At 42.8% G+C, this 18,296-nt stretch overlaps 1 protein-coding gene across 1 annotated transcript in view; it reads right to left on the bottom strand.

The window, feature by feature from the left end:
• Positions 1 to 3,185: 3,185 nt before the first annotated feature.
• LOC119382808 (constitutive coactivator of peroxisome proliferator-activated receptor gamma) overlaps positions 3,186 to 18,296 on the bottom strand; it is a 50,566-nt gene continuing 35,455 nt past the window's right edge. Inside the window, exons 8-10 of the mRNA XM_037650671.2 lie at positions 14,447 to 14,709; positions 11,953 to 12,165; positions 3,186 to 7,886 (exon numbers count right to left, since the gene is read on the bottom strand). Coding sequence (XP_037506599.1) covers positions 7,833 to 7,886; positions 11,953 to 12,165; positions 14,447 to 14,709 — 530 coding nt within the window. The 3' untranslated portion in view covers positions 3,186 to 7,832. The remainder of the gene's footprint in view (positions 7,887 to 11,952; positions 12,166 to 14,446; positions 14,710 to 18,296) is intronic.

The following is an 18,296-nucleotide window of genomic DNA, read 5'->3' as shown; positions in this document are numbered from 1 at the left end:
CGGTGGTGCGCAAAACAAAAAATAACAATAACACAAGAGAAAGGAACACGAAATGCTGTGTTATCCTGTGTTATCGTTTTTTTACGCAGCACCGTTCTAAGATGAGTTACCAACTCGCCCAGCAGTCAATCCTTCTGAAATGTGTTGTTCTGTTACGTTTATTATATGCTTTCTGGTCGATTCTACGCTTCTATTTTTTATGATCTAGTCTTATCAGAGAATATGGTCTTATCCACAGCACCGTGGTCTTATCATCTACTTCATCTATCGATCACGGCCGTCGCTCATAGAGCTCATAGAGTTCCTTAAAAAAAAAAAAAAAAACATTTTTTAAGATTCGTTACATATCCGCCCCGTTAAAGTGACCCGTTGAAATCTCGCTTGCAGAGTAAGTACAAACAGACTCTAGAGGAAAAGGTAGTAAAAAAACGCGCAAAAAAAAAAAAAAACAGAACGAAAACTACGGACGAACACAGACACGTTTTCGAATAGCGTACGCAAAGCTTTGCGTTGGCTTTTTGCGCAACTGCGCATGCGTCGTACGCTAACCGCTTGCGGGCCAAATAGCGGGCCGCAAATAAGGCTAGCCACCCTACGACCCTACCGCAAACGCAGCGTACGTGGGAAGTTTCATCGGTTTCATTACAACGTTTCGTCAGACGGAACTAATCTTGACGATTTTAAATGTCATTTAGTGTGATTTTGGAGATCGTGCTAAAGAACATCCACTCTGTCAGAGAAATTTTTTTTTGCCCGAAGTTGTTTGCTTCTGGTCATAAATTTCTGTGTTTTAAACAGGAAATACCTGCTCGCGAATGCACGCTAGATTCTGAAGTGTCGGGTCGTGTGGACCCGCTTAACGGTAGGAACTCCGTAGTGCCGCATTGTGCTTGTGCAGTTCGTCGAGACGGCGTACTGGTACTGCTGGTACTGCTGTCGCATGGAAGAGTACTAAATGAGCTCATACACGTTCACCCATAGGGACACCTTCAATGGTTCCCATAAAGGTGGCAATGCATGGTAAGCTTTTCGTTAGACCGAGCGGCCTAGTCGCCGAAAAATTATCATAACGCGGTGCTCGGCTGGCGCGCTCTCTCTTCGTCCTCTTCTGCTCGCTCCTGTGCACCCAGCTGCTGTCTTAGACTTGTTGAGCTAGTTGGTACCAAGGAGTATTTAAAAAGAAAAATTGTCTCGGAAACATATGCTGTTTTCGGGTGGTGCCCGCTTAGAGATAATTAAAGTACGTGGTTTCGCTCTGTCAATGTAAACACTATAAGGTAATATCGTTCCCAGCAAAAGTAACCTATCGAGAAGAGTATTTATCAGTTTGTTATCCAATGCAACTTGCCTAAGTGTTGAGGCTTCTGAAAGAAATTTGTAACACGTACAATTAAAGGCGCACGTCGAGCACGATCTGTCCCAACAAATATACCCATGTTAGGGCGTGTGAGGCAAACGTTGCTTTTTCTTCGCTACATGCAAAGATTGTTTTATCTTGCCACTGGTAAATGACGGATTCTTGGCTTCACTTTCGAGGCATATCTTTCACTCCATCAATTTTTTTAAAATCTTTGGTTGGTACATGCTGATGAAATACAAAAAAGACGCGTACCATCAAGGAAGGATTCATTTCTGTTCTGTAGGTGGACCCCTCAACCCTGGACTTCCCGCAGGAGGGAATCGCCACATATAATGAAATTACAGCATATTATAGAGAGACCCGCAAAACATACGCGGCCTCGCATACAGACCTCACAAGGACACAGGCTACGATCTGGAGGCAAATTCAAACAGATTCTTTTCCCAGCCCCCATCGGCTGTCTAAAAATTAGCCGGAATCAATTCAACCACACTGCCGACATTGCGGCTGCCTGAAGGCTATCCAAAATCACATTCTTTGGGAATGCGAGGGAAACCCGCCTCCAAAGCAATACTGCCAGCTTCCTCCCTCGAGGCGTGGGAGTCACTCCTGTCATCAAATGACCAACGTATTCAGACAGAAGTTATTAACTGGGCTGAAAAGGTCGTGGTGAGCTACTTGTCACCACCATTCGAACCACCGGCAAGCTAAATTCAACGACCTCGCTGTGCCATCAATAAAGTTGTTTCTCTCTCTCTCTCTCTCTGTTCTGTCTTACATCCTTCCTTGATGGTACGCGTCTTTTTTGTATTTCACTATGCTTCGTCTTCTGCAAATCCCCAAAAAATGTGCGTGATTTTTCCGGCGTGGGATGCAATAACTCTCATGGGCGAGAGAAGGAGTACAGCGAGAGAGAGAAAAAGAAGCAAGAAATAAAGTGAGAGAAAGAAAGATAGAACAAGTGAGAAAGAGAAAGAAAATGAGCTAATAGAAATTAATAGACAGAAAGAACAGAGAGAATGAGAAAAATAGAAAAATAATTAAGGCAGGCCGCCCAGCTCCGCACTTCCTTCAGGCTTGGCACCACTAGTGCGAAGCTGCTTTAATTTTTTTCTATCTTCTTCTCTCTATATATCTATTTCTTTCTTTGCTATTCCTACATTTCTTTCTCTTTCTGTCTTGCTCTCTCTTTTTTCGATAACGACTTCAAGATCCACAAGCAATGAAGGGTCTCCCATAACATCCAACGCAGATATGGGCACGCAAGAGAGTGTTCCCAAGGCAAAGACACATATATTTTTCTTTCACATGGTGTAAATGTCACTAGCTGTGCTTGACCTAGCATAACATGTGACATACAAACATATATGGTACACTGTTCATATTTTAAAAAATGCTTAATATCCCCCTGCACACCACTTGTTTTTGTCATGTACACAGATTCTTAGGAATATTAAGGTTCACAAACTGGCAGGTGCCCTCATGACTATGACTGCTGTGTTTGGAAGCTATAACACGGCCGGGTGCCTGGCATGTGCTAGGCCTTATAGGCAAAAGGGTGTCTGGCAGCAGCACTAAATGGGTTGCACACAAGCAATCCCCACTTGAAAGAGTACTTTGGACCCAATAACACGAGTACAGCTAGTGAAGGGCATGGGCGTTGCATTGCCAAATCCGGGATGGGGGCCAAGCAATCGATTCGAAGCTAGCCACTCTGATTTTTAAAGAACACGGTTGGAGAACATCTTGGTGTCTGAATTCATAACTGGATAGGCACGTATACTTTCAGTTAAGCACAGAATGTGAATTAAGATATTGTTTTGGTGACATGAAACACTTTGTTTGGTCCTGCCTTTAGTGTTACTGAAATACTTTTCTATAGACAACCTGCAAAAACTAGGATTTCTGAATGTTCAAAGAGATGAACAATTGAAGCGAACTGCCAGCCCAGATTTCCAGGCTAATCATGACTGTAAAAAAGGACAAGAAACCCTAAAACAACCAGCCACAGTACTTAATGATGCAAAAATGCACCGGTGGAGGTGCAGAAGATAACACACCCAAGTGTACAGATGTACAATAAAAATTATCTTATTGGTCTCTCTGCATTTCCTGTGCCAGTGTAGTATGAATACTGCAGTAGTTTGAACCATTTTGCAGTATACTACGCACAACCTCCACAATGCTCAATTAACATAGTTTTAGATCAAGTGTTTAGTCGCTTTCAAAGCGCTGGTTATATTGCTAGCAGTCGCACAAGCTCTTCATTGTTGGTAACAGGTGTAGTTGAAAGTCACCAGGAATGCCTCTCACTTTTCATTAAACACATCTAGTTGGCATAATAAGAGGGTATAAGAAGTGGGGTTCGTTGGTCTTGTTACGGTAGCTGGCTCCCGCCGTCCGGCCCCATAGCTGATGATTTCCCAGTGAGGAGGCGCGTACTTTCAAAGAATAACGTCAAAAGTCTTCGGCTTTTATAGCCCCGAGACTGTCAATACTGAGGCACACGCAAACTGGTGTCAACGTCTCCCGCCAATCTGGTGGCCTGGCGTCCGGCCTCCAGAAAGAAGGCAAAGAGTCGCACAATACACTCGTCGGTCGAGAAGACCAATGGGGGAACACCAGTGCACCACACAATTCACGCGCCACGCCCCAACGACTCGCATATCGGAATGTCGGCAAGGAGTTTGAGTCCGAAGGAGGGTTGGGGTGAAAGGCCAATGACCTCTGCTTCCGCTGCCGGGAACACTCAGAAGAAGCGTTGATGGATGCCCTCGGATGAAGGCCCCCCAACTGGGTTGATGAGAGCGTCTACAACGGCGTTGTCCCACGCTGACAAACACAGCACAACAAAGAAGGTTGCGTCCGGCAGCTGAAAGCTACGGAGGGAGGAGGATAACAATGGGGCAAGCAGATGCGCCCGTTCGTCAGTGCATGTCATGATGATGATGATGACCTTATAAATGGCTCACACCCACTCTTGGGGATTGGCCAAGAAATAAATAATTTATAGGTAAAAGTGGACACATATGAAAATGAATTATAGAAAGTTAGAATATATTAATAATGCATTTTAAAAATTCAGAATCAGAATCGCCCTGATTCAACTAAGAATTTTTGTACAGCAGAACAGACATCCCGGTGACAACGACCTAATGAGGAGGCTCCCAAGGATAGAATATTCGAAGTAATGAAATACAATCTAATACGATTAAACGGTGCTTTGAGAATGTTTTTCCTCAGTAAATTGAAGCGGTTACATGATAAGAAATAATGTTCAATTGTTTCGTCCTTGTTACAAAACGAGCAAAGAGGGGAAGGAGCCAGACCAGATCTATGCATATAAAAGTTTAGTTTTGGAACGCGACATCGTAATTTAGTAAAAATACCTTCATCTTTTCTTGTTAAACAGAAATTCCTACGCCAAGGAAACAAGAGGTGTCGATATTCGTTTAGATGAGTGATTAATGTTCTACCGGAATCTTGAATTATGGCACGCCTTCTAAATCTGTCACGAATAATGAGTGCTGATGTGGGGATAATTGGTAGTATTGGACCACTGAGAGCGGCTCTCGCCAGAGTGTCCGCCATTTCATTCATTTTTATCCCTTTGTGGCCCGGTACCCAGATCGATCTAATTAAAGTTACGAGGGTTGGAACAAGAAAATGAAAAGTACATGATAATTTAGAATCACTATGTGCAGAGTGTGCTGAACACAAAGATAACGAATCTGTAACTATAGCCACTCTTGAGGTTGATGGGCTCAGCTTTCGTAAAGCCATAATCACCGCTAAAAATTCCGCCGAAAATACTGATAAGAAATGACCAGTTGAATGTCTCGGAGAAAATACCAATGCCAGATTTTTCTTCGGATTGTGAGGCATCGGTAGCTATAATATTTGTTGTATTTATTCCCTCTAAATGCTTTTGTAGTAGGCCGTTTAATATCTGGTAAGGCAAATTTTTGGCATGATTTGGATATATATATATTCAAAAATGATTTTAAGGTTGTGCCTTTCCTTGTCAATGGAAGGAACTTCACTCAGTTTAACATCTAATGGTCCAATAAGTGCTTGTACGTAACTCACCTGTGGTGCATGAAATCGAGGCCAGTAAGATTGAAAAAATAACGTTGGGTGAGACATGAAAACAATTTTTAGTTTTATAGGATATTCATACATCTTTAGGAATGTTTGTACCGTTAGTATCCTAAATCTGCACAAAAGAGAGGGCAATCTTGTTTCTAAGTAGAGGACATTATTGGCTACGAATTTCGGTAATCCAAGGGCCTCTCTTTCCAGCAGTACAAGAGGACGCAATTTATAAGCTGGTGCACCCGAATGTAAAACACATCCGAATTATAATATTGGGCGTACGTACATCTTGTATATCATAATTAGTGTGTCCCTTTGCATCACCGTTCGACTGTTGCGAAGTCTTCGTAGGATTCCTAGCACCCATACTCCTTTCTCTGTTATGTACTCAATGTGTGTATGCCAGGGAGGCGAGTATCATAAATTATTCCCAGATATTTTACCGAGTCCACTTGTGGTATGTCCTGCAGGTTGCAAGTTAGTGTTATATTAGCTGGGTTATCCAAAGGGAAAACTATCACTGTGCTCTTTGAGACATTAAGACATAAATGGATAGCCTCTAACCAATTTTCAATGGCACAAATATACGTTTGTAAGCGAGTATATAATGAATGCATATCAGAGCCTGATGCAAAAAAAGCTATATCATCTGCATATACGTATGTATATACACCATCATGGCTTGGAATAGTGCTTAGCAATACATTAAAGGGACACTAAAGAGAAACAATGAATTGGTTTAGATTGATAAAGTGTGCTCGGAGAACTCTTGTGTAGTTTATTTCACCACCATAGGTTTATTATTAGAGGAGAAAACCAAGTTCAAAGTTTCATTTTTATATTTCGCGCCAAACTTTGTAATTCGTGACGTAAAAGACTTCAAATAGCATTTAACGTATTTTGGCGCCACTGGCTCAACGAAATTTCCACAAACTCGTTATGTCAAGTCTCTGGCCCCCTCAGAGGACAATGTACTTCGATTTAACCGATTAGGAACTACGTAGGCCCAAGCAGGCGCCGTCAAAAATATGTGATGTCACGGCAAATGGTGCAGGAATTCCAAGGTGGCGTCGCCACCTGTATTTTCTTTTTGCGCGTTTTCTCGCTTATTAAGCGTCTTCGCACAGAAAGCGTGGTGTTTTTGGTATCGTGGAAGACTACTTTACTAATGCGAAGAAAATCGTTTTGCTCTTTAGTGTCCCTTTAAAGAGAAGAGGCGAGGTGACTGCTCCCCGAGGAACCCCTCTTGACTGGCAATGTATACCTGAAGAATGACCTTTTAGTGAACAATAAAACTCCTTTCCAGTTAAAAACTCACTAAACCACCTCACTATATAATTAGAGATATCATGAAATTTTAATTGATTTAATAATATTTTATGTCCTTACACTATCGTAAGCTTTTGAGATATCCAATGTTACCAGAGCTGCTATTTGTCTGTGACGGCACGCTAATTTGATTCGGCTCTCCAAATCCACATGTGCATGCCAAATAGAACATCCAAGTCTAAAGCCAATTTGGAAGAGGCCGAAAACTTCTTTATCCTCTACCAATTTCATCAGACGGGCATAAAGAATTCTTTCTATTAATTTAACCAGATTAGAAGTTAGTGCAATTAGTCTAATATTGTCAAGGGTGTATCCTGCAGAGTTGTTGCAGAGCTTATAGATGTAATGTTGCACAAAATTACATGTGATATATACATGTTTTGACAGCAAATGAAAGCGCAGAACTGTGGCCACTGGTCACAAAGACATGCCACTCTGCTCACTTGGCAATAAGTTCAGATCTGCAATGCCTTCCATGCAAAAAGGTGCGTCGCATTTTGTGGCATAAAACTGCTACATTGAATGGAATTATGCAAAGCTGCATCTTTCTTTCATATTTTATGCTTTATTTTTAGTTGCCAATGCAAGCTGTGGGAGAAATCTCTAGCTTTTGTGGGGGGGTTTCACAGAGAGCGAGCAAAGGAAGCATCAGCTTAGAGCCAAAATTCTGCCGGTCAGTATATCTTGGCTCCCCATTTTCCTTTGTTGATGAGCAATGAGTAATGATGAGTGAAAGGCAATGCTGACGTTCCAGTTCATCAATCACCCTCAAAACATATAGTGTACGAAATTTCCTTATGTCAGAAAGTTGGAACATGCAAACTAACATCTAGTTTTAAAAACTTTTCAAAGCACTTTATGATGAATAAGATGGCAAACAATAAAAACTTTTGATACTTGGCAGTTTCAATGTCAAACACACAAATGTATTTACAAAATAATTTGTTAAAACCTGCATAAAACATTTTCTTTTTGGTTCAAAATCAAAGTTTAGATGTCCACATTTTTGTTTCACGCTTGCTCAGCAGCGAAGTGGACGATGTGGTGGTCATCCAGAGGTAACAATGTCCCACAAGTGACTGTACCGATGCAGTAGGTCAGCCTGCAGTAAACACCATGTAGGTCAGTTCCATATGTAGACATATAATGAATCACAAGACCTCTTATTTAAAAGGAACGAGTGCAGTAGGAGTTACAAAACAAGAGTGCATTAAGTGCAGTAGGAGTTACAAAACAAGAATGCATTAAGTACAATGGGATACAGCTTCAACCGAACATAGTCAGTTAAAGGGGCTTTGCAACACTTTTCCAAGTAATTATCGAATGTTCTCACTATCAGCGTTTATTGCCTCACGAATACCTTGCTGCAAAAATTTTTCAAATTTATCTAGTATGAGCAAAGTTACAGGGATTTGTCACCCACTCAGAGTGCTCTCTCTTTTATTTACAGTCGCTATTTGTCCAGCGACTCGTGATGACGTCACCCCCTTCTTTCTTGCCTTCTGGTGACGGGCTAGCAGACGCACGTGCGTAAAGGTCTTTCATTTCTGTCTAGCCTCGCACGTCACCGGAGGGCTCACATTGTTGTGCAAATAAAAATTATTATTATTATTATTTCACCAAGATGAGCTTGCTGGAAGCTAAATAGGGAGGTGTGATAGTGGCGCCATAAACTACCTATGCAGCACCATGGCCTCCGAGATTGCCCACCGGCGGGTTTCTATCCGGCCATCCCAATCGCCACGCTCCCCAGCAAAAAAATGTACGGCGCCTCGTGTGCCCGGCTACCGCGAGAGGGCGCGTTTAGTGAGGATTCCGGTGGCAGCGGACACCGTGGCAGAAAGAGCGCACGGCATACCAGTGTGCACGTTGGCACTTTTTCGCATGCAGGGAAGGATCAGCGGCCGGATCTTCTGAATGCACTGAAAGCAAGTATTTTTTTTCTGTCACTGCATTTATTTTGGCCCGATTTACGGAGGAAAGCATTGTAACTGCTCGATTTTCTTGATATAGATCACTATAAAGACGCATCTATTCATCTCTGGTAGTATTAAGGCGAAAGCCTTTAATGTCTCATTCTCCCGGTGACCGTCCGTCCGTGCCCTGGCACGGTGCCAGCTGTGGCCTCTCCCCCTCACACTCTCTCAGCAATTACGTGATGGCACAGTGGCCCATAGCAACATTTGCCCTTGCTCCTTCCGACGCGCATTGCGCAACTGCTGCGCAACGTGGCGTCCGTCGGCGGCCTGAACGGGCTGCTTTCATTGCCAGCCTTAAATTTAGCTTACAAAATGATGAACATATCTATTGTGGGCTCAGGGCCAGTACTGGCCGGAGCCCTCAGAGGAAACATGGAGGCAGCAAGAAAACAGCTTTACTTTACGAAGGCCCAGCTGCGACTGATCTATCTTCAGCAGCAGGGCCAGCGCGAGCCCCGAGCGTCGTCGCGCCCAGCCTAATAATCTTTCACTTTTTTTATCTCCTTCGCCAGCTCCCCCAAACAATGCAGCCCGCAAACTTCGTAGTGCGTTTCCAGCACATACGGATCTCTTGCAGAGGCATCGCACTTCTAAGTGCTCTAATATAGGAGGCACATATTTACAGCAAAAAAGAAAAAAGCGCATCTGAGAAAAAATAGGCCCCAGAATGCACTCTGCCTCTTGTACATATTGACCTGACATTTCCAAATCAGTGGGAGGTTATATAAAAGCGCAAAACCACTTCTTCCTCACCTCACGCAAGCCGCGCCAACAGCGTGGCAGACTTTTCGACCCTCAGTGGAGAGTGCCGCAATGCGGAGGAGGAGCGGGCCCCGCCCACTTCTGAAATTACACTCTCTCCGTGCGATAGGGATGGCTGGAGAAAAACCCGCCGGCACGCAATCTCGGAGGCCATGGCAGCACAAGCAGTGCTATTGATATGCGAAACTCTCGTTGAGCTCCACAAATACCTCGTGTGCACTGGCATTGTCCTGCATCAGCTTGACCGACGGATAGTAGCCAAACCCAGCTAGCACATTTTCAAGCTCATTCAATAAAGTGAACACCAAGCGATATCTGGAAAGGAGTCTTCTTTGCAAAGCACATAAAATGTATAACATGTGCAATGGCAGGATCATGATGATAGTTTTGGAAACAATTATGTGCATCAGTGAGTACTGTAGAAGCAGGCTCAGTACGAGACAAATGACCAACTCAGATGCATAGTGTTTAAAATAGCACCGGTGTAGTATGTCGTGTATACCTCACACGAATGTAGGAGAAAACAAAACAATAATCAAATGACTGTTGATTGAGACCGGAAGTACTGCGATAGTTACTTTTTCATATATATATATATATTTTTTTTTTTATTTATTTGAACTCAAAACAAACCATATAAAGACTACAGAGCATGTTCTCGCAATCATGAAATCAGCCAATGACCCTGTCTGCCCCTTCAACTATGGAGTAAGTCTCTTCATCTACGTAGTTTGCGGAGAGGAGAGGGAGCGATTTTCGGCTGCTTTTGAAATGAAATTACAAATTTGCTGCTGCATGAAGTGCTACATTTGGCTCACAGGAGCCTTGACTACTGGTAAACAGCATTTTCTGACTATGTTCAAACAGTGTTGTTGGGCCCTTTTAGTACATGCAAGTACAAAAGTAGTTCCAGTGCATTAAGAAGGCTGATTCTATGATTATGACCTTCGCCTTTGTTAAAGAAATGCACTCAAGATGTCTCAAAATTTCCTCTCAAATTATTCTCGAAAAATTTTGAAAGCATTATGAAAGCACAAACCTCTACTCTGGTAAAAGAACAAGAGTAGTTTGTTGGAAAATTCATGGGTTGTCACTTGCTAACTTTCACAAAGCAATTTTCATTTATACAATGTCTAAATCACCAGAGCTAATCTTTGATTCATAGTACCTTGAACATTTCAGTAGAACTCCACCTTGCTTTTATCGAAATTGAAACCTCCTTATGGCTAAAGCCATCCATATGACTTTTATTCTCATCAGACACAACACTATTGTTGCATACCTGCTAACCTGGCAGTGGCGTAGCCATGGGGGGCATACCGGGCTCGTGCCCCCCCCCCCCCCCCTCCCCGAATTTTTTTTTCCTTCTGGGGTACAGAGCACAAAATGACACTCGACCCCACTTATCTGCCCAGACCAAATGTCGGATGAAGGAGGTGCCCCCCCCCCCCCCCAAAAAAAATTTCTGCCTACGCCACTGTAACCTGGTGATGTCAAAATTTGAGGGGTTCATAAAGTTGGTGGTGGGGAGACGCTACAGAAGAAAACTGGTGTATGTCAGTAATCATACTGGTAATCGTAATTATATGGCACATGCCCACATACATAATTAAGGCATAAAATCTGCTGTGTCCCATGCCAATTTTATTGCGCTTTTTTTTTTGCATGACACCAGTTCTAATAACTAAGAACTGATGTTCTTAGTTATTATTTTCTTTTCACAGTGGCACTAGCGCTGTTTTTCGGGAGATTTATGGATGTACCAGTAGAATCTGGAAGACTGCTCAAAATTCAGGAGTCTTCCGGGCAAATTGGGAAAGTTGGCAGTATGCCCTTGATATAAACTTGCCAGAGCACAGTTCTTGAAATCCAGCAGGAATGAAAAAGAATTGAAAAATAATTCTGCACCATTTATACGAGTTGCATAATGAGAAAAACAGCTACTGATTGAGGTTCAAGTCGCATCGCTTCTAGTACAAGTCAACAGTATCCTCAAGGTCTAAAGCTTGAGCAAATCATCATCACATATTAAATAAACAGCATCAATAATAATACTACAGTATTCTGCATTCATCATTTGTACCCATTCGTTCATTCAACTCATTTATAGAGCACGATGAACCCCATGGCTTCAAGCCGGACCCATGTGGATATGCATTAAAACTACAAGTATGTTTGTTACTGGAAAAGGTTCAGTAAAATATTTAGCTGGGCAAGTTGGCTGAAAACAGAGGAATAAATGGTGGTGCAACAAGAACACTAGTAGAAAGCAAAGGCTTGGCACTCAATCACTTGCTTCCTTCTTCCTCAAGACCCTTTGTATTCATGTCGCACTACCATCCATTTCTTACTCAAGGTTGCATGGGATAGCCGTACACGATTTCACCTCTCGAAAGTGATGTAAAATTTGGAAATAGAAGTACTTACGTCATGTTCTAATAATGAGGAAAATGATGCTTGCGATTCGTTCAGATCCCGATGAATTAAATGGAACAGCTTTCCATCAAAACAAAGCCAAGGTGCAGCGCTTTGAATTGGTGACGGTTGTCCACAGACACTGAGGGCCATGGTCACACACTGAATTCCTATCATTACATACGTTGAGATGGAAACCAAGTCAGCGTTGATCTGGTTGTACTGCTTAGAAAGAAATAACAATGCTCTCATTAGTATGTTTGGCAAGCTCAGAGTATTACACAGGAGTTGAGGCAACAGGACTACACATGACCTCTGCAATGAGTGCAACATATTGATATTTTATCATGGTAAAGAAGTGAAATGCATACTTAGCACCACACGTTTACCAACTGCTGGAACTTAGAACAAAACCAAGGGCACAGCCGGGGGGAAGCAGCTTGTGGAGCTTCAGCATCGTCCCTTGCTCAAGATTTTTTCATGCTGTCATGAACCATAGATTTTGACTAAAATGCCTTTTCACATTTGAAAAGATACTTCAGCATGAGCATTACGAACTTGGGCTGGCTGTTTTCATCATGCCCAGGGACATACCTAGAAATATTTTTCTATCTTTTGTGTACAGCATGCTTTCGATAATTCCAACTCAAGGGGACCCCAGGATATTGTTTGAATTATCAGAAGTTCCCTGGACCCATAATATGACTTTGGGCAACATACCAACTTGTGTTGAAACATTCACACATACAAACCTAGGGACTTCAAAATTCAGCAGAATGAGAAAGAAGGGGTGGGGGCAGACATGACAAAACAGACCTGGCATGCATTTTTATTGGTTTTTCAGGGAATTGAGCTGTGCTCCTGCAAGAATTGCAGAAAACAATGCCACTTCCTTCCTCAACAAACTTCTCTCAGGGCCCAGCAACGTCATATACAGCTCTGAATAATTGCCAGTATAGTTTTTAGATGTCAGCAATCATATTGGTACTGAATATTATACGACACGTGCATGCTTGTGTAATAAAGGGACAAAACGTGATGTGCCCCATGACAGCTAACAGCCCTTTCCAAATATCGGTATGTTTTTCCGCATGACACTACTAATGTATGGTGGTGAAAGTGACATAAGCTTTCCACACGTGGCAGACTACGGCCACACCATCTCAGATTCTTTTTCTTTCTTCCTCAACCAATGTGTGATTGCTCGTGCACATGCTTTGGCTCGTTTGAACACTTCACATGCAGGCAATCTGCTTCAATGACTGTTAATGACATAATAACACAAACATTTAGCTAGAAGTGATAAAGGCAGCAGATACTTTCTGGCACAGACAAGAAAAATTTTGATTATTCAAATTTATGCATGGAGCAGTTGGAATGAAGCGGCTTTAAAACACACTAAAAACATAGTGGCCCAGCCAAAGATTTTAAATTTGTTTAAATTAACCTAGTTTAAAATATTGGAGTTTGAACTGTCACAAGTCTATCGTATTTTCGCATGCATGTTTGATGTGCGTGTGTGTATATATACCCATACAAAATGTAAATATTCCAAGCGGGTGGGGGGTTGAACCCCTTGCCCCCTCTTGGCTATGCCAATGATCACAGCCATATACCCAGAGCCACACAACCCACAGAGTTTCATCAGATACAGCATGAGGTTATCAGAGCATTTCAAAGGTGAGATCACTCGTTGCAGCATCATGCTGCAGCAAGGTATCTGGCTATAAAGCACATAGCCAGCTACCTTGCCACCATGAAGCTTGTTATGTGAATGCTTAAAGGGGTCATGAACCACATCTTGGCCTTGGTGAGAAAACACATCCTGCTGATAGCAGACACTGCTATGAGCATCTCAGCCAAATCTTGCAGTTGTGCGCGGCAAGGAGAGCTTACAGGCAGAGCATGAAGTTGCCATTTTCTCAGGTGCCCTCTTTTCATACAGAGGTCCATCTTCACTCGCTTCGGAGCTGCCGGTGCCTGCTATTTGACATCGCAGAGTGGGTAGCATGCTATTGGCCAACAGCCGACATAAACCAAGTGTGGCGTTTGGATCAGATTCACTTATTGCCACGGGGTGCCACCACGTGCCGGCGCAGCACTCCACAGTCTTAACATTACTCAGCGAGACACACTCAAACACAAAAATGACAACAGGAGAGTGCAACCACGTTTCATCACGCACACTTAAAGTCATGACACGTACTGACGTAATCTTTTTCCCCCGTAGCATCCCTCCCCGTTTAGCTTCTAGTGCGCTCATCGGAATGAGAAAAAGAGAGGAAGCTCTTAAAGTGCACAACAATCCCCTGTAAATCAGCTCGTTTTCGGTGGATCCAAAAATTTTTTGTGGCAATCGGTTCATGAGGCAATAAACTACAATAGTGAGGTAATCTAATGATTACATGTGTAAGTGGTTCATGACTCCTTTAACTGCACTTGTACTTGCACGATTACGTACACACAAGCAACAATAAATTTAGTATTTGCATGTGTCTAAACTCACTGGGATCTGCCTTTTTGAAAGTTCAAGTTTTGTCTCGTAGGGGAGGATGCATTGTAGGATCAAAGAACGCAGTTCCCGTTCCCCAATGACTCCGGCTAGAAACAGTTGATGTAGCACACAACAAAAAACCACATAGGAGGAAGGCAGCATTCTGAGCTGCTCAATCTGCCTCTCCAGTTGCAGGCAGCCACAGAAGAGGCACCAGCGCATAAACTCCAAGGATGGGTCTTCGGACCAAAGATGACAGAGCCGTGGTACTCCACCTGGAAAGAAAAAATTTCTCTTTAATGGTTCTCCTAAAATACTAGACTTCACTGATGACAATGTGCAAAATTTTTCGTAATTACAGGATAACAAAAGCCAAATGAAAAGACAAAGCCAAGCTCCAGTCAACTGATACTGATGTAACTGCCATGGCAGTTGACAGTGACTACGAAACCGCCTGCTCTTTCAATGAATTCATTCAGTTAACTTTAATTATGATGACAGTAAATTGGCCTTTATCTTAAGTAAACTAATGTTCCAATATCATATGTATCCAACATAACTCTTAACTTGAACCAGAACCATAGATTTCATAGAGTTATTATTTTTTATTAGTACTTTGAATTTAGAAACATTTTTTTTTTAATTTTGCACAAAGCGTAAGTCAGAGGTCAACTGGAAGTTGTTGCTTAAGAAACAAGAGTGTCATTTGCCAATCATGCCACTAAAAAGTGAAAAGTGTTCAATAGGGCTCAATGCGTTTTCTTAAACCACACTTCTAAAATATCTACTGCAACATTAGTGCAATACAGACATGGTGACTCATGCACATGCCAGATGATCGCTTTAAAGGATAGGTAATAGAGTCTTCTAAACTTTATTCAGGGTATGAAAAGAGTTCGAATTAAAGCAGAGGTTTTAGCCACCAGTGCAACAGTTCAAGAAGCAGAGGACGTCACAATGCAAAATCTTTTGCTTTCTCGTAATGGTGCATGCCAAACCACTGATCACACATCAGAAGAAACAAGCTCTCAAAGATGGGCAGTCAATCAAGCAACAAGTTTTTCTTTATACTATGACCTCGTTTTCCTGAGAAGTCACATAACTGCCACCAATACAGCATGGCATTCCAAACTGGGTGCACCGACAGTATGACTGTCTCCACTTTTTAAAATTTTATGTGCTATAAACTTGGAACAAAGTCAGCTTTCCAACTATTTGGCGTAGAGATGGGGCTGGTGTCTGGTGTTTTTGTCCAGGCGATGAGCACTGGCGCTCCAGTGTTACGTGACAAAATGTAAGGATGCCAAGCCAGACCAAGCAGCAGGGGGAATATGGAATATGAATATGAGGAAATGATTGAGTGAGTGAAAATTTAATAAGGAGAAATGAATGGTGGGAGATGCCCCAACTAGGTGGCCAGAAACCATACGGGCCTGGTGGCCTCCTCAGTCCGCCGGATGACTCAGATATGGAGGTCTGCATTGTAGCTGAGCAACACAGCCCCCCAGTGCTCAGGATTTGATATTGGGATCCCCGAGGCGGTATCATTAGCGCAAGTCCACGATCTTACAAGGCAGGAAGTGATTATGATGGTGATGATATATGGTGCTTTATGGCGCAAGGGCCAGTGGTGGCCAAAGAGCGCCAGGTCATTATACAGGATGTGATCAATGACAGTGTTTAGTGACTGTATAAGGGCCTAAAATTCTTAGCACTAAAGGTGCGTAAATACGCAATTATTAAAGTCATGATAGTGACGTGAAACATGCGTGGTAAGAATAAATGACGAGTGATCATGATGCTAAAATATGGGAGGGTGGCATTAGCACGAATGCCTCGTCAACACCCTTGATCCCAAGGGCCAGGAGGCAGGTGCTCTCTTTAAATGGAGCAACCGCTGCAGCCTCCTTTAAGACACTGTGCTACTGGTCACCTGTGTAAATGACACGAAAAGTATGTACGTCCTTTAAAAATGCTGTCAATGTATCATATTTAGAAAGAGATTCTCTACCAATAAACAAGACCAGATGAAGGGGAATATGTTACTGGGACGCCAATGAAAAATGCCTTTTCCTCTTTTCCTGTAAGCCTTTAGCTCAGAGCATTGAAGGAGTATGTGAAGTACTGACCACATCTGTCACAGCTGGGTGAGTCACCACGTGACAAAAGGTGTGCGTGTGTGTGCCCTATTCTAGGCTGACAGAGTGTGACATCTTTACAGCATGTTTCTGATATGGCTGGCTAGTTGCCGAGGTGTAGTTTAATCAAGTAACTTATTCTGCATTTATAGATTTCATAATCTCTACCAGTAAGCCCTGAGCTTTTTCTTTATGAGTGGCTCTAAGTCCGTTACGGGGACAGCAATTGAATAGTTGACAGCATTTACGTGGATGGATGTGGCCAGCTGGTCAGCCAACACAGTTCCTTCAATCTCGCATTGCCCTGTCACCCAGCACACCACGACATGTTGCTTGGATGCATAGGTTGTGCATAATATTGATTAGAGAGATATAATTACAGGATTTCTATTTTTTTTTCAGCTTTCAAAGCTTGCACAACACTTAAGGAGTCGATGTATGTAACTTTCCCTTGGCATATTTAAGTTGATGTGTTTAACGGCTGCAAATAATGTATAAGCCTTGGCTGTGAAAATGCTTGTGTAGCCGGACAGAATGCCAGCAACCAAAAAGGATGGACCAACCACTGCGTAGGACACACCAGCATGGGACTTTGATGCATCAGTATAATATTCTGTGCGGTCATATTTATGCTGTGGCTCGAGAAAGTACCTCCAAATGTGTATGAGGGGGGGCATGCTTTGTGACAGCTACGAAAGATGTCTCACAGTCTATAAGCTGCCACTGCCATAGAGTGGGCCATATAGCAGGGTGCATAAGGTAATATTCAAGCACTCGGACACTTATTTCTTCAGCTAGCCAGGGATGCAACATCCGAAATAGGATTTGGAGCAATTTCTGGAAATCCAAATTTGGAGCAGGTTACGAAAAAAAACCTGAATTTTTTAGCCCGAAATCGCAAAATTTGGAGCAGTATAACAAAGAAGGCTTATTTTTAGAAAAGAAAACAAAAATATGTAAAAACCATTCAACATCAGCTAATTCGTGCACAGTGCACGTGAACACTGCTATTTCAATAAAAGCAGTGTGCTGAGCCACCCCACAGTGCGAACAATGACTAAGTCCACATTAGCATTTGCAGGACCTGTCAAATAATTCGACAGGCACTGGAAATGCTAGGCAACCTGGAAATTTGGGAGATTCGTAAAGCAGGAGCAAGTGGGGGCAGCGAAAAAAGAAAACTGGCATACGCTTTTGTCTATTGTTTCACAAGGCCGCAGAAACGCCATACACAGCAGCTCCAAATGATTGTCAATAATTTTTTAAACGTCGTGCACGAATGAGTAATTAAGGAAGAAAACGTGCAGTGTCCCTGACAGCTAGTACTAATAGCCCCTTCTAAATCTCAGTATGCTTTTCAGCAGGACACCAGTGTACTGTGGCAAAAGTGGCTTAAAAAGCGTTCTGCACGCAATAAAATAAGCATCAGGAAATTTGAGAACTACTGTCCTTTTCTATTGCGATAGCAACTATAAGGACACTCTCGACGAGTTTTTGCCATTATCTCCCGTATAAAGTCCAAATTGATAACACATCCCTGTGCATAGTATGTTTTACCGCGGGTAAAAGCGCGCGAATGCGGGCGACGAACGCGGCTGAAGCAGATATCAAACGAGCCAGCCCATCTCCGTCGCTCGGAGGACGTATGCGATAACACCACTCCGCTCGGGAAGCCTGCCATCGAAGCAGAGGAAACGCCCCACCCGTCTTCAACGAGCATGAAA

Source organism: Rhipicephalus sanguineus, chromosome 1, assembly GCF_013339695.2.
Source record: "Rhipicephalus sanguineus isolate Rsan-2018 chromosome 1, BIME_Rsan_1.4, whole genome shotgun sequence".
Classification (NCBI taxonomy): domain Eukaryota; kingdom Metazoa; phylum Arthropoda; class Arachnida; order Ixodida; family Ixodidae; genus Rhipicephalus; species Rhipicephalus sanguineus.
This window is presented reverse-complemented; position numbering and strand designations above follow the sequence as displayed.